This window comes from Canis lupus, chromosome 18 (assembly GCF_048164855.1).
Source record: "Canis lupus baileyi chromosome 18, mCanLup2.hap1, whole genome shotgun sequence".
In the NCBI taxonomy this organism is placed as follows: Eukaryota; Metazoa; Chordata; class Mammalia; order Carnivora; family Canidae; genus Canis; species Canis lupus.
Window position 1 is genome coordinate 15,473,734 of NC_132855.1, and position 26,353 is coordinate 15,500,086.

At 36.7% G+C, this 26,353-nt stretch overlaps 1 protein-coding gene across 16 annotated transcripts in view; it reads right to left on the reverse strand.

Annotated features, from left to right (window-relative positions):
• The window catches only part of BBS9 (Bardet-Biedl syndrome 9), a 432,524-nt gene that overhangs the window by 49,504 nt on the left and 356,667 nt on the right, over positions 1 to 26,353 (reverse strand). For all 16 annotated transcript variants that reach the window (XR_012010672.1, XM_072783523.1, XM_072783520.1 and 13 more), the window contains one exon: positions 15,004 to 15,226. Coding sequence is in view for 15 of the 16 variants with exons in the window: in XM_072783523.1 (XP_072639624.1) it covers positions 15,004 to 15,226 (223 nt within the window). In the remaining variant the exon portion in view is untranslated. The remainder of the gene's footprint in view (positions 1 to 15,003; positions 15,227 to 26,353) is intronic.

Here is a 26,353-nt window from a genome sequence, read left to right on the forward strand (position 1 = left end):
GTTCACATGAACAATTCAATTCAAATCAAATTCACAAGGATATGTTGAGCTTCTTCTACATTCCAATTATATTAGATTATATTAGATTCTAGGGATGAATTCTAGCAAAATGAATGACAGTCCCTGCCCTCAGAGATGTCATAGTCTCATAAGCTGATGTCAACAGAGAGTAAACATCTAATAATGATTGCTGGTATAACAGAAATAATAAACTCAAAATAAAAATATGATGAAAATAACATGAAAATTGTTTTTATGATACAAAATGTTCTAATGATCATTACAAATATTTAGCAAATTTATTCATTAGGAAAACTTCTCAAGAGTTACTTTGGTTTCTTTTCTAAAAACTGAAACACAAATCATCAGAAAGCTATAGGGGCACCTGGGAGGCTCAGCTGTGTTCAGTGGCTGGCTCTTAATTTCAGTTCAGGTCATGATCTCAGGGTCATGGGATCGAGTCCCATGTTGGGCTCTGCCCTTGGTGGATTCTGCTTGCAATTCTCTCTCCCTCTCCCCACTTGCACGTGTGCGCTCTCTCTCTCTCTCAAATAAATAATAAATTTTTTTAAAGAAAGCAAGCTTTAAAAAATATAGTGCCCAAATAATATTAATTATAAACTTAACTATAATACTATATAACTGAACAATTATTTTAACTAGTCAAGGGACTAGTTAAGGGACACAAGGCATCTGTCCCAAATAATGAACTATGCACTCCTCACATTTCACTAAATGAAGGAAAAGAGAAAAAGGCTTTAGTCATAAGAAGATACAGGCACAAACGCCAAACATAATTGGCACTCTTTCCTCTTACCCTGACTTATTTTTCTGCATTGCATTTTCACTATCTGAATTTGTTAATTTGTAAATTTGTTTCCCTGTGTATTGACTGCCCCTTACCAGAATATAAGCTCCAAGAGGGCAGGGGCTGTGTTTGCCTAGTTTGTCACTATGCCCCTAGTACCCAGAATAGTGCCTGGAACTTAGTAAGTACCTAACAAATTTCACCTTGAGATCTCAATCATGGCATGGCACGTGATGTGTTTTTCTATGGAAATAATGAAGTTTGAAGTGTATAAGTTATGAGTTTATAAAATGTATAAATTATGAATGATTTTCCACAAGTTAACATGTTAATTTTTAAATTTTTTTTATTTAAATCTTTTTGCCAACATGTAACAGCCAGTGCTCATCCCATCAAGTGCCCTCTTTAGTGCCCATCACCCAGTTACCCCATCCCCCACCCCCCTTAACATGTTAATTTTAAGAAATTATCACAATCTGGTGTTTGATCTAATTTTGAAAGATTTTTTTTATCTCTTAAAAATATGTAAAACATGGAACATCAGGTAACTTACACAGTTAAACTGATTAAATGTATGCCACATTGAACTTTATTTTTTCATTGAAATCCACCAGATTTCTGTATCTGAGCCCTTAATATTTGCCATTGCATTTGCTCATAACTAGAGCGCCAATAAGCTGGAGCCTTCTATCGCTTGCCATGCTATTCACCAGTACAATGTATTTGCTTCATGTTTTATGGTTGCAGTTACTTCCATGCTTATTTTTAACAAATGACAAAAGTATCTGAGAGCAGCCAATATGCAAACCCCTGTACTAAGTAAAAATCATTCTATCAGTATTAGCATAAATCACAGCTTCTGAAAGCTAGAGAGTGACATCACTTTATTTTTTGGTAACATTTTCCACATGACACTGGAATATGGCTCTGAAAGCAGACTTGAAAGAAATATAAAAATTCTGGCTAACCAAAATATTTATTTTTAAATAAAAAAATTAAACATTTTAAAAACTAAAAGGTACTTTCTAAAAAACATAGTTTAGACATACTGTACAGAGGAATACAAGTAAAGGTGTTTTACTTCTTAGAATTGGATATTTATAATGCTCTAAGAACTACCAGAAACAAGAAAAACATTTTTCATTTTAATTTTTAATTGTTTAAGAAATATCCACATTGCACATAAATCAGAAGGGACTGACTATTCCAATAATTCACTTGAATAAACACATTTAAAATGGGGTTTCTTTAAAGTTTGGCATAAAAAGATTTTTTTAAAAGAACCTGGGAGCATGGACCTGGCTCCATTCAGGATGGCAATTCAAAGTGGAAGAACGTTCTCTTTATTTGCTAGGGCTGCTCAATGTCATCAGAGCATTGTTCCTGTTTTAGGCCAGGTGTATTGGCCAGAATTAAAAATGCCTAAGACTTAGGAATGGGTCAAACTGTATTGTCTGCCCTATCTATGGATATTCCTATTATGCATATGTTTTAATTGTTTAAATGAAAATGACACAATATGAAGTAAGTCTTAATGACTGTCTCACATAAGTCACTGATTGATGAATTGTTTTTAAGCACTTAAAATACTTTATCCAGGCACCCTAAAATCTAAAGATAAATGAAAAACAATAAATACAACTTTAATAATATTCATCAATTTCCACTGAAAGCAGAGAAATGTATTCTTACTATTAAAGATGTAATTCCTTGGACAGATGGCTGGTATTAGAAGTAAAAGTTGAAGGGAAGAAAAAAGGAAGTATGTTTGTTGCAATTTTGAGGTGAACCAGTAAAACCTTCCAGTTGAAGACAGAGCCACTGAGGTAGCAAAAGCTGATAGGGGTGGGTAAAAGTCAAAGCGAAGAACACTGGACAAACTGTTACCAGTTTATAGTGAATCTGCAGAAATCCCTTCATATTAGCAACTGCTGGAATAAATACCATTTTTCACCCTCATCTTTGATGATAAAACAGTGCCAAGTATGACCAGAATATGTGAGAAAAGTTCTTTTTCATATAATGCAAAAGTTCTTTTTTATATAATGCAAAGCCCCAGAAATAATTATCTTCCTGAGGGATACTCCACTGTGCTGAGATGCTCTTTCTTTTGGCTAACCTATACATTTTTTAAAGATGCTGCAAATTACACAGAGTTAGGGTTTCTATTATAATATTTCATAATATTTCATATCAGAAAAGGCAGCTGGGAGAGGGTAAAAATGGGCATTTTACACATTTGTCTATATGGCAGGACTAAAGACAGAGTGATGTCCTTTAAAAGTTATTTAATTTATCCCCCTGCTTTCAGGCAGGGTTTTCCCAAATTATCTTTAAACTGTCAAGTATCCACATTACTTTAAACATCTGCAAGGAAGGAAATTCCTCAAACTCCCCTGGTATTTTATTACTGTATTAACAACACTACTTCCAAGAACTGGGCTTTGGTCATCACATTGTAATTAGTTACCAGCCAGCTCGTCTATCAACAAGTATTTGCTAAGTACACACAGGGAGAAATGTTATTCTGTTAGGTCTTTGATGGTAGACCTTTCCCTAAACTTACTTCTAATTGCTTCTTCTGTCAAATACAACTCTAATCCTGGATTCAAATATTCTTCCACTAAATTTCCATTCATCCCATTATGGACTCCCTATTACAGTGAATAAGAAGGAGCATCCTATTAAAAACTGAACTTTTTCTTTACTTATACAATTCGATATTCAAAACAATTTTGAAATAGTATGTTGTTTAAAACCAGGAGACATTATCTCAATATTTCAAGTGTGGCCTTAGAAGAATAAGTATCTGCACAATTATTAAACGGCCTTGTCCTTGTCAGTGTGGTTCCTGCAAATCAACTTTAATTTACCACCTCACCATTCACCCTTCCTACTCTCTAACAAATCATTATAAAACTTTATTTCCCCAAAACTCATCAGCTGCGTTTCACTAAATTTTCCCTTTTTTAAAATTTCCATATATTCCCCACTTACATCTAAGTCCTCATTTTTTCTCTTCTCAATACTAATTCCCTTCAGCTTACCCAATATTCTAGATGATTATTTTATCTTGTCAAAGTTTCCCTTTTAACACGAATGTTGCATTTTAGTACTCTTTTCTTACCACCACCTCCTGACCTTCAAGCACTTCTAAATATCATTTTTGAACAGAAGGAAAAGAAAAGAAATAAAAACCCAGACTATAGCCTACTTCTTCCATTTGTCTTCCTATATTGTTCCCTCCAGTTATAGAAGGGTCTTTGCTTGAGCTTCTTCTATCCTTGATAGTACTGACATCATCTCTTCTGGGAATTCTTTAAAATCACTCCTCCCTATAGAATCCACTTCTTGTCCCAGATTTGTGGTACTGCAGCTAAATCCCAAATCTAGCATTTCCCTCCTTATGTACTCCCTCAGAGGTTTTATCAAATTGCAAAGTTTTAATGGTGACTCCAAAGCTCAGGATACTAAAATATACTTTTTAAAGCTTCAGTGTTTCCCTTAAGCTAGAATTCCTCAGATCCAGCTGTTGATACACAACCCCTCTTGGATGCATTTCAAGCTCATCATATTTGAAATGAAGCACATTATTGATAACAAACAAAATTCACTTGCCAACTTAATCATTTCTATCAATGGCAACTAAAGAACTTGATGGACTATCTGTATTCTTCTCTATTTGTCATACTTTCTTTTATTCTGCATACCACAGTCAGATTAGTACTTCTAGAGCACTGCTTTTTATGTCAGAGCTTATGAACCTATAATAGCTTCTATTACTATCTGCATTATGCTCAATCCCTTTTATTTAGCTTTTCAAGTTCTTATATCAAGTAGTGTTTACTGATCTACCCAACTGAATTCTTTTTTAAAAAAAGATTTTTATTTATTTATTCATGAAAGGCACAGAGAGAGAAAGAGAGAGAGGCAAAGACACAGGCAGAGGGAGAAACAGGCTCCACGCAGGGTGTCTGATGTGGGACTCAGGCATGATCCTGGGTCTCCAGGATCATGCCCTGGGCTGAAGGCAGGCGCTAAATCGTTGAGCCACCCAGGGATTCCCGCCCCCCCTCAACTGATTTTCTAATCTGAAACTTAGCCAGTTTACTTACAGACCCACATATCCTTGCTCAGAGCCCTAACTATGTATATAACCTGCCATCATTCTTTTTAAAAGTCCAAAACTTATACCTGCTTTAAGACTTATCCTTTTTATAAAAAATGCTACTGATTCATTCTAAAAATGTAAGGTAAACCAGTGTCAATTTCCTACTTTTGATACTATACTACAGTTATATAAAATGCCACCATTAGGGAAAGCTGAATAAAGGAACACGGGATTCTGTGTAGTACTTTTGCATCTTCCTATAAGTCTATTATTCAAAATATCATAGATATTTTCTATTATTTCAAAATAAGAAGTTTAAAAATATATTTTGGCATCACTTGTATATATACCAGGCATAAGTGGGGTGCTGAGATCACAAAGAAGGATACAATACATACTGAGCCTTCTGTGCATGTCTACCTTCTATCTGGGAGTGTTACCGATTAAACTGCGTCTTCTCCCAAATTCACAGATTGAAAACCTGACCTCCAATGTGACTGTATTTGAAGACTGGGCCTTTAAAGAGGCCATTAAAGTTAAATGAGGTCATAGGGGTGGGGCCCTAATACAAAAGGAATGGTGTCTTTACAAGAGGAAGAAGAGGCACCAGGCATGTGCACATATAGAAAAAAAGTGCCACAAGAGGACACAGATAAAAGGTCGCCATCTGTTTACCAGGCAGACAGACCTCAGGAGAAATCAAGCCTGCCAGCACCTTGATCCCGGACTTACAGCCTCCAGAACTGTGAGAAAACAAATGCGTGTTGTTTAGGCCACCCAGCCTGTGGTATTTTGTTATGGCAGACTTAACAGACTAATACAGCAGTGAGGGATGCAGTAAAACTATTAAACTATGGTACTGCATGATAAGCACTATAACAGCCATACACCCAGAGACCAAGGAGCACAGAGCAGAGAGGGACTAGTGCTGCCAGGAGGACTAGGAAATGCTTTGTGGAACATCATTTCAGAAATTAGTGGTAACCTTACCACCAGCCAGAGACTGACTCTAAGCTAAGGAAACTACAGAAGCCTGAAAAGCATGGTGTTATTTAGAAAATATTAAATAATTCAGTACCAGTAAAGAATCTTAAGGATGAAAGTGCAGGAGTTAACAGCTAGAAGAAGAATGTTGGTCTATTTCATAAAGAATGTTGTATTTCATATTTAAGACTTCTGATTTAATCTGGTAAATAACAGGGAGCCACAGAGTATTTTCAAGCAAGTAAGTAACATATCCAGATCCATATTTCTGCAAAGAAATTCATACTCATGGAAAACTATAAATTCATTATAGATGTATACAGATTTAGCTACAAAAAAAATTCACTGGGCAGTCCCGGTGGCGCAGCGGTTTAGCGCCGCCTGAAGCCCAGGGTGTGATTCTGGAGATCCGGGATCGAGTCCCACGTAGGGCTCCTTGCATGGAGCCTGCTTCTCCCTCTGCCTGTGTCTCTGCCTCTGTGTGTGTGTGTGTGTGTGTGTGTGTGTGTGTCTCATGAATAAATAAAATCTTAAAAAAAAGTTCACTAATTTCTTATCATACTAAAATCAGAAATTATGTATTTGACAAAAGGGGACTGATTAAGTATGTAGCTATTAAAAGAACGTAAAAGGAAAATATTTGCATATCAAACGTATTAAAAGAACGTATTTAATAATGCTATGATATAATGAAAGTTTTTAAAGTGGGTTACAAAGTAGAAGGTACAGTACAACCCTATTTAATAAAACAAAATTACATATACGCAAAGAAAAAAGACCAGAAGGATATGTAGACACATACACACACACAGGAATACATATATGTATATACACATTCATAAACTTTTTTTTTTTTTTTTCACATTCATAAACTTATACATAGTAGTGTTTATTTCAGGGTGGTTAGAGTATTAGTGATTTTTAATCCTTTTTTCTCATCTGACTTTTCTAAATTTCTACAAAATATGTCTCATCTGTGTATTAAAGATGAGTTATTTTTAAATAACTTTATTACAACATAATTCACACTTTTAAAATATTCAGTGGCTTTCAGTACATTCACAGAGATGTGAAGCCATTATGCAACCTAATTTTAGAATATTCTTCTCACTCAAAAGGAAACCCCATACCCATTAGCTATTACTATCCATTTCTACCCCCTACCCCACTCCCAGGCCTAGGCAACCACTAATCTACTTTCTTTCTCATGAATTTGCCTATTCTGGACATTTTATATGAATGGAATCATATAATATATGGTCTTTTGGACTGGCTTTCTTTCATTTAGTAAAATGTTTTCAAAGTTCATCATGTTGTAGCTCTTTATATTGTTAAAAAAATATTCCACTGTATGAATGTGCCACACTTATTTATCCATTCATCATTTATAAATATTTGGATTGTTTCCATTTTTTGGCTATCATGATGCTATGGACATTCATAACTTGTTTGTTTTTTATGATAGTACTAAAAGAGGAATATTAATTCAGGAAGGCTATTGGTAGGCCATTTTAATAGCAATAGGAGACAAGGGCATGAAGTAAGGTAATTGCAATGTGGACACTGAAAAGAGATACATTTGGGATGTGCTGCCATTAAGTTTGGTGACTGACTGAACATAGGAAATAAAGGAAACAGAAGGTCAAGGCTGTTCTGGGGCCCCTGGCCTGGGTCTTGGGTAATATCATCACTGAGATGAGATGTGCAGAAGGACATGAGGTGCACCTGGGCACTTTGAAATGGAGAGGCCTGTGGGGTGCTGACAGAGACATATGAAACTCCAAAGAAAAGCCAGACAGAAAGGTACAAACTTAGAAATCATGGACTGTAGGTGGTAGTTGGACGAGACTGTCCAGGAGAGCATGAAGATGAAATACCAACAGTGAAGAGACAGAAAAAGGAACAAGAAGCCACAAAGCAGATTGGAAAAGACAGGCCTGAAGAGGACAGGGACAATTTCCAATAGTAAAAGAAAAACCAAGGAATGAAAATGTTCTAAGGAAATGGTCTCGATGTAAAAGGGTATAGAGCAGCCAAACGAGTTGTAGGCAAAGTGCTTACCAGATTTAGCAATTATGAAATCACCCACGAAAAGAGGAAAAAGTTATTCAGAGATCAATAAGTGACATTAATTTGGCCTACTTTCGGAGAGGAGATAGAGAGATGGAATGAAGGCAGAATCCATAAGCTGGCTGCACACATTTATTTTATGCAAGAAGTCCTGGGCAGGGGAGGACGTGAGCTCATTTATCAGGACAGAAATATAAATAAGCCCCATAAACACATGGTCTTTGCCTTCAAACAATTTATTTCCTTCTGGGAAGAAAAAAAACCCATTAATTTCCTGGTTTAGGAGATGAGTCTTTGTTTTTTTCCTTACCACCAAACAACAATTACAGTTGTTTTGTTGGTGGTACTTTCTATCATGGTCCCTTCTTATTTGCTATGTACATTTCTTTGTAGGAAAATGTACATAGTATATGGAAAAGAAAGAGTAGGAGGACACTCAGTACCTGTAACTCCACCACCCAGGGTAATTACCATTAACATGCACCTTGCTTTATATGCTTCTGGACGAGATTTTGAGAAGCAAATAACTGAAGCTCAATCTTTTGTTTTCTTCCTTTGCTGACTTACTTAGAAAGACCTATCCTGCCCCCATATCTATGTATCTACCTTTATTTCCTTCTGTGTTTTGTGATTTCATTTTTTCACATTTAAATCTCTTAGCTATCTGAAATGTACTGTAGTGCATGGTACATGTGCTACATAATCTATTTTTTTTCTCCAAACGGCTGGCCAGTGCCTAGCACCATTTATAAACTCACTTTGTCCTCTCTCTATTGCTTTGAAATGTCAGAGTAGCACATGAGGTCCAAGTTCAGATTGACACATTCTAAATTCTTATATATTTAATTGGCAGACAGGGAGGTGGACTTTCCTGCTCATAGAAGTTCTGATTATTCCAATCATAGTCATAGAAAAGCAAAAGCATAATACAAAGATATTCACTCAAAAACCAACAGACCACTTATAAAATTAGATTCTACTCAAATATCTTTCCATATTTAATATTAGATGAGTCCCTGGGTGTTGTCAACTTTTTACATGGGTCCATCTCTCACAAACTGTTAGAAACTGTTGCAAATACAGCATAAATGGGCTGTAGAGGGAGATTATAAATCTTGCAAACGATGCAAGATTTAAGCAGTTAAAGTGTTATTAGAGATGCAAGAACAGTGATCAGTAAAAATCTGGCAATCATTCCAGCTAATCAAGAGAAGTAAATTGACCAGAGGATGACAGAATAGATGTTTCTGGAGGAAAATATTTGCATATCAAAGGATTAAGAAAGACACACACACACACACACACCCACCCAGGGAAATAGATGATGCCCTGATACATTTTTTCCTAAAAAGGACCCTCTCTGTAAAGCTGCTTGTAAGGTCAAATGTGAGTATCCATCAACATGCCAAAAACAAACAAAAACAAAAATCCCACAAAATTCTTTCATTGCTATTTCTAAGAATTAGCACGTAATTGTAGGTGTAACATAAATTTTGGCAAATACATGATAAAATAAACTTACATTAATTTTTAACTCTACTTATTTTTCAACTAAACCTTTTTATTTTCCCAAATAAAAACAATAAAATGTTGGTTCAGTTTCAGGTAGTCTTCTTCTGATACCAATTCATCTCAAACTTCCATACTTGAATCAATTTTGAATGTTCTATTTGGTGTATCAAGCTCCCTTGTTATAATTGCAAAACTGCCATTTACTATTACTTTTTTTTTTATTACTTTATAACAAATATTCCGAAAAGGCAAATTTTACTCTTCTTTTTTAAAATTTCCTGTCCGATATTATATTTTTTCTCTTCTAACTCTAGAATTATTTTGTCAAGTTCTCACAAGTATCTTTTAGATTTTACATTAGTATTTATACTAATTATTAAGAGAAGCTCACATTTAGTGAGAATTTGCTGTGTCAGGCACTTACTAAGCATTTTCCAAGTACTGCTATATTTTATTTGGCTAAAAAGTCTGGTAAAGTACCATTATTATTCCTATTTATAGCTGAAAAAATGGAGAAGCTGACAAGCTAAGAAATTTGTCCTATATTATATAACCACTAAAGGGCCAAGCTAGCTCATGCACTTTTGAAGTCAAAGCCCACTTCACAATAGCACAGTCAACCATTGATCAATGCAGGGGTTGGGAGTGGAGACCCCCTGTTAGTGGGAAATCCATATATAACTTTTGATTCCCCAAACACTAAGAGCCTACTGTTGACCTGAAGCCTTACCAATGATATAAACAGCTGACTGGCATACATTTTGTAGGTTGTATATATTATACGCTATATTCTTATAATAAAGTAAGCTAGAGAAAAGAAAATGTTATTAAGAAAATCATAAGGAAGAGAAAATACATTTACAGCACTATACTGTATTTATTTATTTTTTTAATTCTGCATAAAAGTGGACCTGTGCTGTTCAAACTGTGTTGTTCGAGGGCAACTATATTTTATCATCTTGGAACTACTTTAAAAAAAAAAAGAATAAATAGATTCAGAACCTATTTAGTAATTTTTCCTGAGGCCTTTCCTATATTAAATTTGTCTAAATTTCTCAAATGAAAGACTCCAAACTTATAAAAATTCAAATAAAGTGTAAAGTCAACAGCTGGATCACACTGACTATATGAAAGTAAACACAAAATGCCTTACCAAGCATCTAAGTGAGACCTCAGAAAGCTAAATTTAAATGCTACTGAAATAGGTCATTTGGAAGACGCCTCAAAATAACATCAAACCCTCAAGGCAAAAAGGTCATTAACTCAAATTTAAGATACTAAAGAGCAGGAGTTTTAAATATGTCTTCCCAAACGACAGAATAGATACTTTATTCAAATTTTTACTCTCCATTTTCTTCTTTCCGCTTAATATAGTAAAGATGTATAAAATACTAATTTTGGAGTGGTCTGTATCACATCTCAAGAGTAAGTCTTCTGACCCATATCTGTGAAAAGACTCATTTTATTTATTAAGCTGTCTTTGCTTTCTGCCCCCACCCCAAATTGGATTCCTTGAGGCCTAGGAGTCTGGCAGTGTCAAAGAAAACACAGCTGAAGTTATGGCCCACTCCAACTTGTGACTCATTTGATCATGTTAAGAGAATAGTCCCTTGAGGCACCTGACCAGCCTGGATTGTCTTTAAGTATTTTCCCTTGCTCAGTCTGCAATGCCTGTCCTGCTGTGGTGCCCACCATTTGCTCTCTAAGCTTCCATTCGATGGGCCATCTCTAACCCCCTCTGCTTCTTGGGGAGCAAAGTATCACCTAGACACATGAAGGTTAAAAACCCATACAGAAATGATAAAAAAAAAACAAAACAAAAAACTCCAGTGTTCATGAAGTTAAAATGATTCATCTCCAAATATCATAAGTTAGGCCCACCCATGTGTGCATTAAGTTTTACATATGTGCTTGAGAGAGTCAAGTCTTAGCTGTAATGAGGGCCACTGAAATATCATCCTAGACACTGAGGTCATACAAGGAAGCCTCTGGCCATCTAAGACAAATCTCTCAGCCTGAGCACCTGCAGGGGAGAAGTAGGTAACAAACATGTATAAGAAAGCCAGCAAGGCCACTAAGGGCATTCACATTCTGATTTTTTTTAACACACTACCCTAGTCTTGCTCTAAGGGGATACATATAGCTGAGATTAAAAAAAAAGACATTTGATAAAAGTTCAATATTCCCCAGCAGAAAAAAGTATGAATACCAGAGCTATAGGTAGAAGACACATTAAGTTTAATGGTTCTATAATAATAATTTAAAAAGACATATGCCCAGAAAAGGGTGGGCTAAATCTTGATAGGGCATCTGAAAGTTGATAAAGGCAAACAGGAGAAATGTGAGGCAAAAAGTCCATAAGGTAATTCCTAGTGGGAAAGATTTTCAAACTCTGGATGCCAGGGAGGATGTTGTCATCATGGCCTTTACTGGAGCTAAGAAAGGGCACATCCAAGGTGCCGGGCTCATAAAGTCATGAAGCTAGAAAAGACCAAGGGTTTTTTATTCTGAGATGTTTATCCATCTGCCATTTAATAGGGAACATGGTAAAATGACACACACTCCTGCCTTGTAATACCAACCACTAAGTCACTTCATCTTCCTAGGCCTCAGTTACCTCAGCTGTTAAGTGAGGGAGGTGAACCAGAGGATTTCTGAGTTCTTGCCCAGCTTTTAAAAAAAGATCATGTCTGTGAAAAAATGCCTCGTATGCTTATGCATTCAGTAACCTACTCCTTTCTAATATGCCACCTTGCCTTCATGTATTCTGAAACAACTATTACAACTATACTAACACTGTAAATTGTACAATTACTGTCTTGAAGCAGAAATAACACAGTATTTCTTATTATCTCTATGATGATGGGCTCATGGCACCTACAAAGATAATAAAAATGATGCACCAAACAAAGATAAATCTTTAACATATTCCTCATAGCAAAGAAAAGACACTGTGTGAAACTCTGTCTCCCCTTTTTCTCCCACACTGCTAGACTAATTTAAGTGAAAAGAAGGCCAGATCAAGAACAGCTTATGCAGGAAAAAGCTCAGCCTGGAATGATATTTGTACCACTATGGTCTGTGTGGTATAGAGGGAAGCACAGTGGGCTACATTTGGATTCTAGACTGAAACCTTCTGAGAATTATCTAATTCTGGGCAAGATATCTAGCTTTTCCTAAATCTGTTTTCTGTTTATAAAATAAAGCAATAATTCTACATGTTTCTTCTACTACAGAAACGTGCTAAGTACATAAATAAGTATGTCAAAACATTTGAATTCTAGGTTATAAAGGTATTATTGGCAATAATGGAGCATGTTAATGACAGAGGGTACTGAATGAACAATTTTTTAAAACTCACGAGCATGATTAGATCAAAGCAAGTGGGACAGAAAGTTATTCAACCAGAGTAAAAATCTAGGTTGTGGATAAATAGCAGCAATGAAGACCATGATGGTGCAGCACAGATGAACAAAGCCTCAATCCCCTGCAGTGGACTGACCTCAACTAGACTTAAGCATGAGAGGCATAGACCCAGCTTTCCTCTGCCCCTTCCTTCCACACATTAAAAAATTTTGCATTGAGGGTTTATATGGACATGGTCTTCAAGCTACTTCTAAACCTCGTTATTTGACAAATGACAAAAGTTTCAAAATCAATAAGTGTGACTGAGGGAGCATATGTTCTCTCCAGGTATCAAGGTCTTTGCTCACAGCATTGTCACTGGCTATTCTCAAAGAGGCTCCAGCAGGGAGGTAGAGAACAAAAGGCAGGGCTGCCAAGGCCTGGACTTATGGTATGTCAGCCAGTCAGGAGACCGATCCCATCTCTTTCTTAAGTTTTCTTTTTTATATACCTGTCCTTTTCCCTCAGGCCTCCTTTGTTTTTCCAATTGGCAAAGAAGGAAGGAAAGCCATGTACTGAGTGCTGATCATAGTAAATATTTTTCATTTACTATCTCATGAAGCCTAAATATTTATTTCTTACAAAAATAATCCTGTAATAGGGGACAGAAGACAGATGAGTAGAAGCTGACCAGTCAGGAAGATGTTAACAAGGGCAAGGTGAAGAGGGCCTAAATTAATACAAACTATATTAGAACTATTTCTATATGGAAAGACATTTTTCTATTCTGACATTAGAAATATTCTTTTGGAATAAAGGTTAGATTCTATCCACATATAAATAAGGTAAAAAAGATTTCAAATCATTGACTATAGTAACCCATGACTCCAAACCAGCTATTTTCCCACCCCCAAATTTACAGGTTTATGTATATCTATAGCAATGGTAAGAATTACAGTTTTATTTGTTGAGTGTGTCTCTATCCCAAGCACTGTGCTAAGTGCTTTACAAATGTCTAAGGACCCAATGACAAGGAAGGCATCATTATACCTACTTTCAAAAGATTCTGGAAAAAGAAACTAAGAAAAAAAAAAAAAAACTAAGACTCTGGAAAGTTAACCAGCACATCCAGGATCACATAAGCAGTAAGGGATAAAGGCAGGCCCCGAACACTAGTCTGTCTGCCTCCAGAGTCTGTCCTTATTAAATTATGCTATGCTGTCTCCATGTTTATCTTTTTAAGTTTTTGCTTGCATTCTTTTTTACTTCTAGGAATGCTGATTGAGGGGAAAAGGAAGCAAGAGGAAGAGCATCAGCATGGCAGGGAGGGGCATACAAGACATGTAAGAAGGAAGAAGAGAAAACCACAGCACTTCTCATACCATGGTCCTTGCTTTAGAAGGAAATAGATACTACAACTGTTGCACTGAATTAATGCATTTACTTCATATTCCTTGTTGTTGCCATAAAGACAAACATTACAAAGGAAGCCGGACACAGGAGCTGCCGCCTACAAGGGACTCAAGTGCAGCACCACTGATTGCTTAGCCCCTCTGACCATGGAAAGGGCTGACCTGGATGCCAACTGTCATCACTGTCTGCTCATGTTAGGGCAAGATGAATCTCTCTCTACCTTGGCCTATAGGTGACAGGTCTCTGCAGCTTGTTCACATCTGCTGATCCCAGTCTTTTTCTTTGTCTCTTCTCCCCACGATCCCCTAATACTGATGACCACAATCCAAGCAAACAACAGAAGGGATGGGACTCACTCATCTGGATTATATTAGCTGCTTGTATTATGCTATTTACATTTATGAAATACAGTATCACAAGACCACATTTAGTAAAACTTTTCCTTAGAAATAGTTTTATTCTCTAATTCACTTTTTATTGGTTAGAAGCAAAACAAAATGGATCATATATTTAAAATGGATCATATATTTAGAGTGAGGGAAGAAAAAAAGACATGCCATTCTAGAAATGTCTAATGAGCAAATACCACAAGAATATTTATCCAAGTGGTTACCCTGGGATGTCTGAGGGGAAATGTGAAAGCAATTTTCTTAGCTATCATCACTTTAATATGAAATGTAAACCCCAAATACAACCTCAGGCATATTCCTTTAATTTGGGAAAAATAGTCATGTTTAGGGAGCATGGACAAAGCTCTCACCTGGCATGACCATGATCTGCGGAGCTGTTGCATCCGTACTTAAGCAGAGACGTCCTCCTTTGGCTAATCTATCACAGAGCAGGGTGATATGTTTCTTCAGTCGACTTGTGTCTTTGGGTATATTCAGCTGGCTGCTAAGGTTCAAAGCCTGCTCCTTTGAACTCTTTGATAGGCAAGTCTTCAAGAGGTGGGAAATGGCGGCATCCACTGTTTCTTCCCAGCCCTGGATGCAAAAACCAATTTTGAATTTATGCAAAGATAACAAATGAGCAAAGAAGGCACTCTACTGTTAACTAGGTTATAAGATTGAGTGTTGATGTCCAAGTGTTGGAGGCCTGTTGAGAATTTGGTTTCTGGAATATTTCATATCAGTCTGGTTTTGAATTCTAGCTCTGTCAGCTGTTTGACTTTAAACAAGTTACTTAATTCCTGTTAGCCTCATCCTTATCTGCAAATGATGATACTAAGAGTCTGCAGCTCCAGAAGCTGGGGTGATAGAAATGATATATGAAAATCATTTAACCCTGTGTCAGACATAAGTCATAAATAACAGTAATAATAATAATCTCAGGTATAGATATATTTGATGATTGGGATCATGAAGCTGCCAGGATTATAGTTCATTTTGCCTTATCTTTCTGCTGAAGAATTGGCCAGCACAGGGAGGAACTTTGGAGATCTTGGGGGGAAACTGTAATGAAGAGAAAATGCTGGTGTCTCTCTCAGCTACTGGTCCCACAGCCTTGGGGTTGCAGAGGAGCTTATTTCAAGAGAAATTCTGTAAGACATAAGCTCATTTAGTCCCACTTCACTGCCGAGGTGACAGAAAAATGACACAAAGTGAGGAAGTGGGCCATTGACCCCACTTTTGCTGGGAATAGTATAGCTGCGCTACAGTGAAGACCTGGAGAAGTGCCGTGTCACCTTAGCAACACGAAGGCTACAATCCTAGGAACAGGCCACCAGGACTGGCCAGAGGAGGCACCACCCGCAGGTGGGTTCAGATAACAACACAGCAAGAAGCCAGAGGGGTCAGCTCAGGAGCTCCCATTGGGCTTTTTCAGGGGTTCCAAGAGATAGCTGGGTAAGGTTTTTATAGGGGCCTGGAGGTCCTAAGAAGCACAATAGGCAAGCCTGAGTGAAATCTGGGTATTGTGACAGTGTGACTCCATTTGTACCCAGAGGTTGGTAAAACCTACAGTACCATAGGCCTGACAATCAAAATGAAACTATAAAGGAAGACACTGAATGAATTTATTTACATAGAATGCTACAGAATAGTCCAGGCCCCTTATATAAAAGATGAAAAACCTGAGACTCAGAAGGAACCCGTGGGAAGCCTATGGTTAGCACCACTCCATCCTCAACCTTATCAGCTAAGCCACCTTTCAAATATGCAAACTGGATTAGGTTACTCCTCACCCTGTGCTGTGGTGGCTGGCTGGTTTGGTTTCTCCACAAGAGTGCCTGGAGTTCTCTGCACTGCTAACATCATGCTTGCTAAACAGAGGGGTCCAAGAAATGTATTAGCTGGACAGAGAGATGATAAGACACACAACTAGGACATTCGACTTTGGAGGACTTTGGAGATCTCTAGTCCAGTTTTCTGGGATTTCCCTAGGACCCTGTATACAATAGCAACCATCTGCCTAGGCATGGTCGTCTTCCTAGCCCAAAATTACTTTTGGAGGTAGTTCACTTCTCTCAGGGACATGTGTAACCAGCAGAAAGCTATTCTTATAGTGAGCCAAAATCTGCCCCATTGGTCGAGTCTATCCTCTAGAGCCATGCACAATAAATCTAATCTCTCTTCTACATGATAGCCCTTTATATCTGTGAAGACAATAATTCCGTACCCTCTCCTTCAGAATAAATGGCCTCAATTCCTCCAGTTCTTCCCTCTATAAACATGGTTTCAAGTTTTTTTCTCTGTCCTGACCATTGTATTTGAATGAGCTCCAATTTTAAACACTTAAAAATGTATACGGCTAACTAGAGAACCCCAAACTGACCCCCAAGACACCAAGCTGGGGTTGGGAGTGCAGGGTAGGATACCACCATCCTTCCCATTTACTGGGATTCTCCCTACCAGCCTGGCCTCTGTTGCCATTGATCTCTTGGCAGCTGCATCAACTCTTGATTCACAATGAGCAATCAGACAACTAAACTCTAGACCTTTTCCATGTTTGCCACATGTCTTCTTTCTGGGCTTATGCAGTTGGTTCATTAGACTTAAGTGCAGACTCTATATACGTCCACTGGAGAACTTCCCACTAATTGCCAAAATTAGGTGTTTTTACTCTACTGACCCATTATATATACCACTGGGAAAATTAGGATAAAAATTAATTACTTGACAATGATCTTGAAAATCCTTTCAAGAGATGTCAAAGACTGTGAAAACACAGCCTCCTACCCCAAACCACTAAAGAATAATAAAGCATTAGTTACTACAAAGACCTCTCTGTACTACTATCCAAATCTATTATCTAAAACTAGCCTAATATCTAAAACTGAATTTGTATTTCAAGGCAATGGATTTAAGACAAAATAGTAAACCAAGTGTCATCAGAGAGAACATATTTTCAAGTTGCTTTTGGAGCCACTGACAAAGAACTCTGGAGTATAAGAAGGAAATATCCTTTGTATGTAATTTGGCATTTGTGTGCTCTGTGGTCATTTCAGCATTAAAACAGTTGCTATTATTTTATAGACTATTTGTCTAAGCAAACTACTGTTTTCGTAAGTAGATTACAGTAGCATATTAGATAATTTAAGTAGATGTGGCATTTAGTTAACATAGAAGTACTATGGATTTCCTCTCTTACTGCCAACTTGCTGATCAAGTCAAAAACCATGTCATGTTTAGGTAGTTGGGATGGATATTTCTTTAATATAAAGAGGCATGATGCCAATACTTCAAAAATGATCACTACTAAAATATAGGATTATTATTTAGAAGGACTGTATTGCTAATAAACTCAAATATGATAATAAAAGGGATGTTTATGAGACAAATGAAGAGCCTCTGAAATGAGTTTTGTTAAATAAAAACACAGTGTGATAATTCACTGATCAAATACGTAGCATACTTACCTCATGAAATGTGAGACAAAAATATGTGGAAATGTAGAATCTTCAAGTATGTTAGAAGCACCTTAAAGGTAAGCTACTTTAACCATCTTTTTTTTGTGTTTGAATCCACCACTTTTATTTATAGCTCTTAAATTGACAAGTCTAATGTTCAGTTTTAATGTCTACACAGAAATACACATATACACACACACCCACATACCATGCACATACCTAATCTTTATCCTTTATAGCTAAGTATCAATTATACTTTTAATATTGTCTTTTCTAATTATGAGAGTGGAAGAAAATCTTAATCTTGGGAAAACTATGCTAAAAATATCTGGAAGGGGAGAAATTACTAAGCATGTGCTCTTCGGTAAGAACTGATTTGATTTTAGTTTTCAAATCCCAACTATCCCATGTGTGAGTTTTAGAAAACAATAGCAGGTAGGAAGTTAAATAAACAATGTGTAAATAAATAAGTAAATAAATTTAAGGGGCACCTCGGTGGGTGGCTCAGTAGGTTAAGCATCTGCCTTTGGCTCAGGTCATGGTCTCAGGGTCCTGGGATCCAGCCCCAGGGGACTCCTCAGCAGGGAGTCTGCTTCTCTCTCTCCCTCTATCCCTTCCCTCACCCCCCACCCCCCCGCAAATCTGGCTCATGCTACTCACTCTCTCTCTCAAATAAATAAAATCTTTAAAAATTTTTTTTATAAATTTAAATGTACATGGGAACTGAACCCAACAGGTGTGACCCTGCTACTTGACTTCTCTAATGTCACATTGCCTGCGGCACACATCTCCCAACAAGGTTTCCCAGTTCTTAGCTTTAATGTTTGGCCTGCCTGTGTGGAGGCTGCTGTATGCCGTGCTGGTCCCAGATGCCTCTCTTATAAGTGTGATGCCCCATTTCTATGAGCCAGCTTTTTAAATTCAAGGCACTGGGCTCTCCTATCTGTTTCTCCTCCTGACTCAAGTCAGTCAACTGAGCTATGCTTTTTGCTATATAGAGAGCAAGTAACACCTGAGTTTCTGACTTCTGCTCCACCTGCCCTGCTAGACTGCAATGGTCACTATGCCAGCACAAGAAAGTGGTTTATGAGGAACAGTGAGAAGCAGCAAGTCTGACCACATTCATAAAGTTAATTTTCTAGTTATTAACCAAAGTAATCAAAGAAAAAAAGTAAAACAGAAAAGTATTCTCAGACCACCTAAGCATTAAAACAACTGAGCTGAAGACAGCTGCCCCAAGGATAGTACGTTCTGACCTAATATTCACCTCAACTCCCCCTTCACTGTATGACCTTCGATAAATCACTTAATCTCTGCGGGCTACATCTCCACAGAACAGAAATAATGCTGTTTGCCATACCACTCATACATGAATGGTAAGGCACTCTGAAATCTTAAGTGAAAAAAAAAGGCACATATATTCAATCCTACTTTAAAAAAATAAAATTAGAAAATAGAAAATATTTTATTAGAAAATAAAAATACACCATTGAAATCCAATGCACAAAGTAATGTCTTTAAATTCTTATTCAAATTATTATAAACTTTTGCAAGTTTATGTTTATAACGGAAACACTACCACATCCTTAACCATAGTAGTATAGAGGGAAAACCCACAAAATACCATTACCAACTGTGCACACTGTCAGGTTGAAGGGAGAGAGGAAAAGTAAAAGAGATCTGTCTAAAGTAATAAATGGAGACTATGTAGCCATTGTCCAGGTTTCAGCTGATGAGAGAAAACTATCAGAAATAGATTGTCTTACATTATACATTTTAAGGTAAAATAACCTTTACATCATATTCATTTATGTGAAAAATAAAACTGTATCAAAGAGGAATAAATTTCCTCTTGAAAAGATGTAAAGGATTCACAATGAGAAGTCTTTGGTATTTATGATAGCTCCATGGATCCTTATGACCATTATTACTTTGTATTATATTGTATCACTTCATAGTTGGCCAAGATAAGCTAAAAATAACTACAGGAAGGGTCATGGCAAACCCAAGTACAAATAAAACTTAGTGCTATACTTGTAAATTATACATTTTGGAAGATAAGAGAATTTTTCAGGATTTATCTAGGTTCAGGATATTTCCAAAGAATAGATTATATTCAGTGAATCTTCCTCTCATGTAGAGAGCTCAAGATGTTGAGCTATTTACCTTTGAAAAGTAAAATAGCTCTTTGACCCAAAAACACAAGAAAATAAAAATTTTTTAAATGATACCAAGCTAAGGAGATTAAGAGTACACTTACAGTGATGAGCACTGAGTAATGTCTAGAACTGTTGAATCACTATACTGTACACCTGAAACTAATATAACACTGTATGTTAACTATACTGGAATTAAAATTCTATTAAAAAATAGAAAAAAAATGACCAAAAAGTAAACAGAAAACTTTAAGAATTAAAAAAAAATGACAACAAGCTGTATGGCTTCTATGACATCTTAATAAGTTTCAGATTATTATATTCAACAGTTTTTATAAAATAAAGCTTTGAAAAAAATCAGCTTTAAATTTTTTAACCTATCAGTAATAAGATGAAACATTCCCCAATCATTCTTTTTTAACTTTAAGCTTAAGTGATTTATTGGACTTTGGGAGTTCTTTGTTTCTTTGCCATGATTCAAAAGCTGTAAAAGTCTAATTCACCTTTCAACCAAAAGTAAAACAGGGTACTTAGCTTATCAACACTGCTTTGTGAAAAATGAAGCACACTGCTTCCTAATGGATGACAATATAAAAACTTTGGTAAACAGAAGACAAATGACCTGCATACAGTTTAGATGCAATGTAAGCAGAAAGCACAAGGTTGCTTCAAACCAAGGTACTCTGATACTGTTTTCTTAAGCTTACATTTTGCATTTGATCTGTACTACCATCTGACCCCAATGCTCTCTATAGAAGATTACCTGAACTATCATAAAACTTGATCATGGATAGCGATATTCATTTTTAAAAAATATTTATTTATTTGAGGGAGAGACAGAGTATAAGTGGGGGTAGAGAGAGGGGGAGAGAGACAGGCAGACTCCTCGTTGAGCACAGAGTCCACTGCAGGGCTGACACAGGGCTTGAACCCAGGGCCCTGACATCATGACCTGAGCCAAAGTCAGATGCTAAACCAACAGAACAACCCAGGTACCTTTAGCCATATTCAATTTTAAAATTAAACAAAACGGACACTTGGGTGGCCCAGTGGTTGAGCACCTGCCTTTGGCTCAGGTCTTGATCCCGGGGTCCTGGGATTGAGTCCTACATCAGGCTCCTCAGAGGGAGCCTGCTGCTCCCTCTGCCTATGTCTCTGCCTCTCTGTGTGTCTCTCATGAATAAATAAATAAAATCTCTAAAAAAACAAAATAAAATAAAATAAAATAAAATAAAATAAAATAAAATAAAATAAAACAAAACAAAAAACAAAACAAAACAAAACAAAACATCAGTGATGTCCAATGAGCCAAACACTAATGACTGCTTCAGGAAAAGCTTCTGACATGCAGTATTCAGAAGCAACTTAGAAAAAAAAAAAAACATTAAGACTGGACAAATCAAATTGATAATGGAAGTTGCTTCTGGCAATGGTAGATTACCACTAACTGTCCCACTGAAAATAACTAGAAACAAATATATAAAATCATTTCTTTGAAAGTATGAAATAGGGAACAACAGAAGCGCAAGAAGATGAGTCCTGAGTTTGATGCTACTTTTCCCACTGAGGTCATTAGCCTGACTAACACGCATCACTCATCCTTCACTTATTCCCCATTTCACACTAATGACTTATGCTTGCTTGTAATTTCCATGTAAGAGGCAGCATAGATCATGAAAAGTGCATTGGCTTAGAAGTCAGAAGACCCAGGCTGAATTGTGGCATCTTTCCTTCCAAGCTGTTTATCTCTAGGAAAATTACTTTAGGTCTCTGGGTCTTGGTTTTCTCAACAGTTAAAAACCAGAAAATGAATTTCCCTTGTCAGATGCTTGCAGATTTGAGACACATTTAGCAATTGTATATACTTAAGTCCAGTGCTATCACTCTTACTTGTAAGAATCCTCTCTCAAAAGTTATCTTTTCTGGGCCGGTTTCCATGAATAATAGCCCCAGGAAAAAAAAAAAAAACAGCAAGAGTAGTAAAAACGTCTTATGTGCTAGAAAATATGCTGAAAATTTTACAAATTATTATTCTGGTTAATTCTTACTACTATCCTATGAAGACAGGCATTACAATTTCCAACTAAGGCTCTAAATATTAAGTATTTCACCACAAATGACACAATTATTAAAAGGAGGAGCTGTGATGGAATCCAGGACTGTGTGGCTCTAAATGCCCTCCTCCTTATATCTCCATGCTCTAGATTTTGGAGGAGACAGAACAGAGTTTTACACAGCTCCATGTCAAAAATGAAAGACTTGTAAAAGGGTGGAGATGGGAGGAAGAAAGTAAAAAACTTTCAAGTTTCAGAGGAAAATTAAATTTTTGACCTTTTCCTAATATTACATTGTTAGGGATCCCTGGGTGGCGCAGTGGTTTAGCGCCTGCCTTTGGCCCAGGGCGCGATCCTGGAGACCCGGGATCGACTCCCACGTTGGGCTCCTGGTGCATGGAGCCTGCTTCTCTCTCTGCCTGTGTCTCTGCCTCTCTCTCTCTCTCTCTCTCTCTCTGTGACTATCATAAATAAATAAATAAATAAATAAATAAATAAATAAATAAATAAATAAATAAAAAAGAAAATTAGCATCTGTCATACTAGTCAATGAAAACACAAATGATATTGTCAGAGACCAGCCTGAGATCACATCATAAACCACCACAATTACTTAATATATGGTAGTTACTTAGATAGGTTGGTATATATGTTTGTGTATTTGTTTGCTTTTTTTAAGTAAATAAAAGTTACTTTCATCCTAAGAAAATTAATGAAATTAAAAAATAAATCTTGACCACTATGCTACAGAGCACTTCTTTTCCATTTCATTGTGTCTGGCAATGTACTGTTGTCAGATCATCTTAGGCTCCTTTTACTTAACTGGGCTTTAGAAAATATTATATAAGGTCTTCTCCCAGAAAATTTATGGTCACAATTAACATATTCATAGAACCAAATTGCAAATCAGCTTCTAGATTCAAAAAAATAATCTGCATATTATAAAATAAGATTTTACTGCATATGATCTATGCCAGTTTGGATGGGTCAAATCTTCAGAAGAGTCTATTAAAGCTCTAGCAGCACCTACATAAACTACTGAAACTGACACCGAGTAATGGTCCTAGGACACCATGTCCCCTGAAGACAGCAATTGTCAGACTTGACTCTGATGAGTCTGAATTATAGCTGTTTGTTTCAGGGACCCACTATTAGAATATTTGGGGCAGCCATCCCTATAATAAAATCATAAGACAAATGTGATCACAAACTCCCTAACTACCCACATAGTTGGAATTTAGGGAAAACTTAACAAAGCTAGGGCAAGAAAAGAACCATACGAACAAAGTAAAGGCATTAACTTCTCTGATGATGATGCTGTGTTTTTTTTTTTAACAATCTCAAAGAACAAAGAATGACTGAACTCAGGGGAAAATGTCCAAAAATACATGAAATCATTGATTTAAGTGTGAAGATGTACAGGATACCTTTCTTTCTGTTTCTTTGTTTTTTTTCTCCTCCCTTTAATTAGTTTGGATTTTTCAGAACCACCCAGTAGCTTCACTATTTTAAGATGGGAGTATCTACTTCTTTCTCCATCAAGGCCACCAATGGATCTAAAATAGCTACAAGAAGGTCCACATACTAGATTTCTATTTCTATTTTCTTTTAAACAGAATTCTAAAGAAGTAAGGAGAAAAGGCATCTATAATCCTATCTGAAGTTACTGAGTGCCACATCATTCAATATTAGTGTCATTTTTCATAGTGATCAAGCTAACAGAAATACAACAGCACAATCTCAAAGTTCAATAGTTATTTATGAGATAGTATGTCTATCCCTATATTGACTCTAATTTTAAATGTCTTTGTCCATTTAATAAAGCACTAGTTTGAGTCCATATAGTCATGTATTTATTTTAAGAATACTTATTTAGAGCTGACTGATACAAGACATTACACTAAACATTGTGAGGTTAAAAAGAGGCGAATCAGAATGAATCCTATCTTCAAATAACAAATCAAGAGGCAAATCAAGAAGTAATAGCATAAGAATGTATACAAAAGTATAATGATGAAGAAAACAAAATGTATTTAGAGAGAGGTACAGGTAAAGTACTTTTGGAATGATTTTGTTTTAGCTTCCTTCCTAGAAGAATATCCAGAATTATCTGTCAATAAGTTGTTCAAGATAGAAGGTCTTTACACTTGTCTACATAATAAGGTAACTTCCCAACAGTTTTGTGCAAAAAATATATATATATAGATATATAGTTTAGGTTCATTCCGGTACTATGTGAAATAAACTACAAGTCAATTAAATGTGTCAGCATTTTCTAGTATAGAAACCAACACAGGTAGACATAAGTACAAAATATAAGTTACACTTATCCTTGTTAAAGTAGTCAAATTGGAGAAGAGTAAAACTTTAGTATGATCATGTCTTCTGTTCATTTTTTAATTTTTGTGTTGAGTTTTATAAGTTCTTTATCTATTTTGGATACTAACTCTTTATCAGATACGTCATTCGCAAATATCTTCTTCCATCTGAAAACATGAATAGACATTTTTCCAAAGTAGACATGCAGATGGTCAACACACACATGAAAGGATGCTCAACATCACTGCTCATCAGGGCAATACAAATCAAAGCTACAATGAAATATCACCTCATACCTGTCAGAATGGCTAAAATCAGGAATATAAGCAACAGGTATTGATAAGGATGTGGAGAAAGGGGAACCCTCTTACATTGTTGGTGGGAATGCAAATTGGTGTAGCCATTCTGGAAAACAGCATGGAGGTTCCTCAAAAAGTTAAAAATTGAACTACCCTACAATCCAGAAATTGCAGTACTAGGTATTTACCCAAAGAATACAAAATTACTAATTCAAAGGGATACATGCACTCCTACGTTTATAGCAGCATTTCTACAATAGCCAAATTATTGAAATAGCTCAAGTGTTCACTAAGTGCTGAATGGATAAAGATGTGGTGTGTGTGTGTGTGTGTGTGTGTGTGCGCACAACAATATGGATGGAGCTAGAGAATATTATGCTAACCAAAATAAGTCAGTCAGAGAAAGACAAATGCCATATGATTTCACTCATGTGTGGAATTTAAGAAACAAAACAAATGAGTAAAGGGGGGAAAAAGGAGGGATAGAGTGGCAAATCAAGAACAGACTCTTAATGATAGAGAACAAATTAATGATTACTAGAGGAGAGGGGAATGGGGGGATGGATTAAATAGGTGATGGAGATTAAGGAGTGCACTTGTGGTGATGAGCACCGGGTTGAATCACTACATTGTACACCTGAAACTAATATTACACTGTATGCTAACTAACTGGAATTTAATTAAAAACTGGGGGGAAAAAAACCTTCAGTAAGATTACCTGGTCAAATGTTTCCCCATGGAGTCAGGTTGTTCATTTTTGTGAGCCCTCTAGTTTAGATTCAAATCTGGTCTGTTATATTCTGTGTGACTGTGAAACTAATAGTCCTGAGACAAGGATGTGAGTGCAAACAGTTTACCCAAGAGCTGATCCAAGAAGTACAGGGGGAGTGAGAAAGTGAGATTGGGAAGGGGGGAGAAACAAAAAAAACTGTGCTGTCAAGCAACTGTTGCTAAAGGCAACTGGAGTCCAACCTAGTTGGACTAATCTGGCAGGTAATATATAACATACCTTGGACGTTCCTGGTCAGAGGGATGAGGGAGCTGGAGTATTAATCTACCAACTACCACCAGTCACTGACTGAACACAGTAGCTGACAGCCTCTGCCAAACAGGGAGAGTCCTCAGGCAAAAAGCTGCACAATGCTCAGAAGGCAGAAGCTTTCAGGAATGGTGGGGAGGTGAAGAGATATGGGTAGGTCACATGTAGCATCTGCTACAATCCCCTACTTCAAAGACATATAGTGAGGATTAAATGGGTTAACATATGTAGAGTCCTGGCCAATACATAATACATATTAATGCTCAATAAAAGTTAATTTTCTTACATACATTACTTAGAATTGTGGGAGGCGGGATCCCTGGGTGGCGCAGCGGTTTGGCGCCTGCCTTTGGCCCAGGGCGCGATCCTGGAGACCCGGGATCGAATCCCACGTCG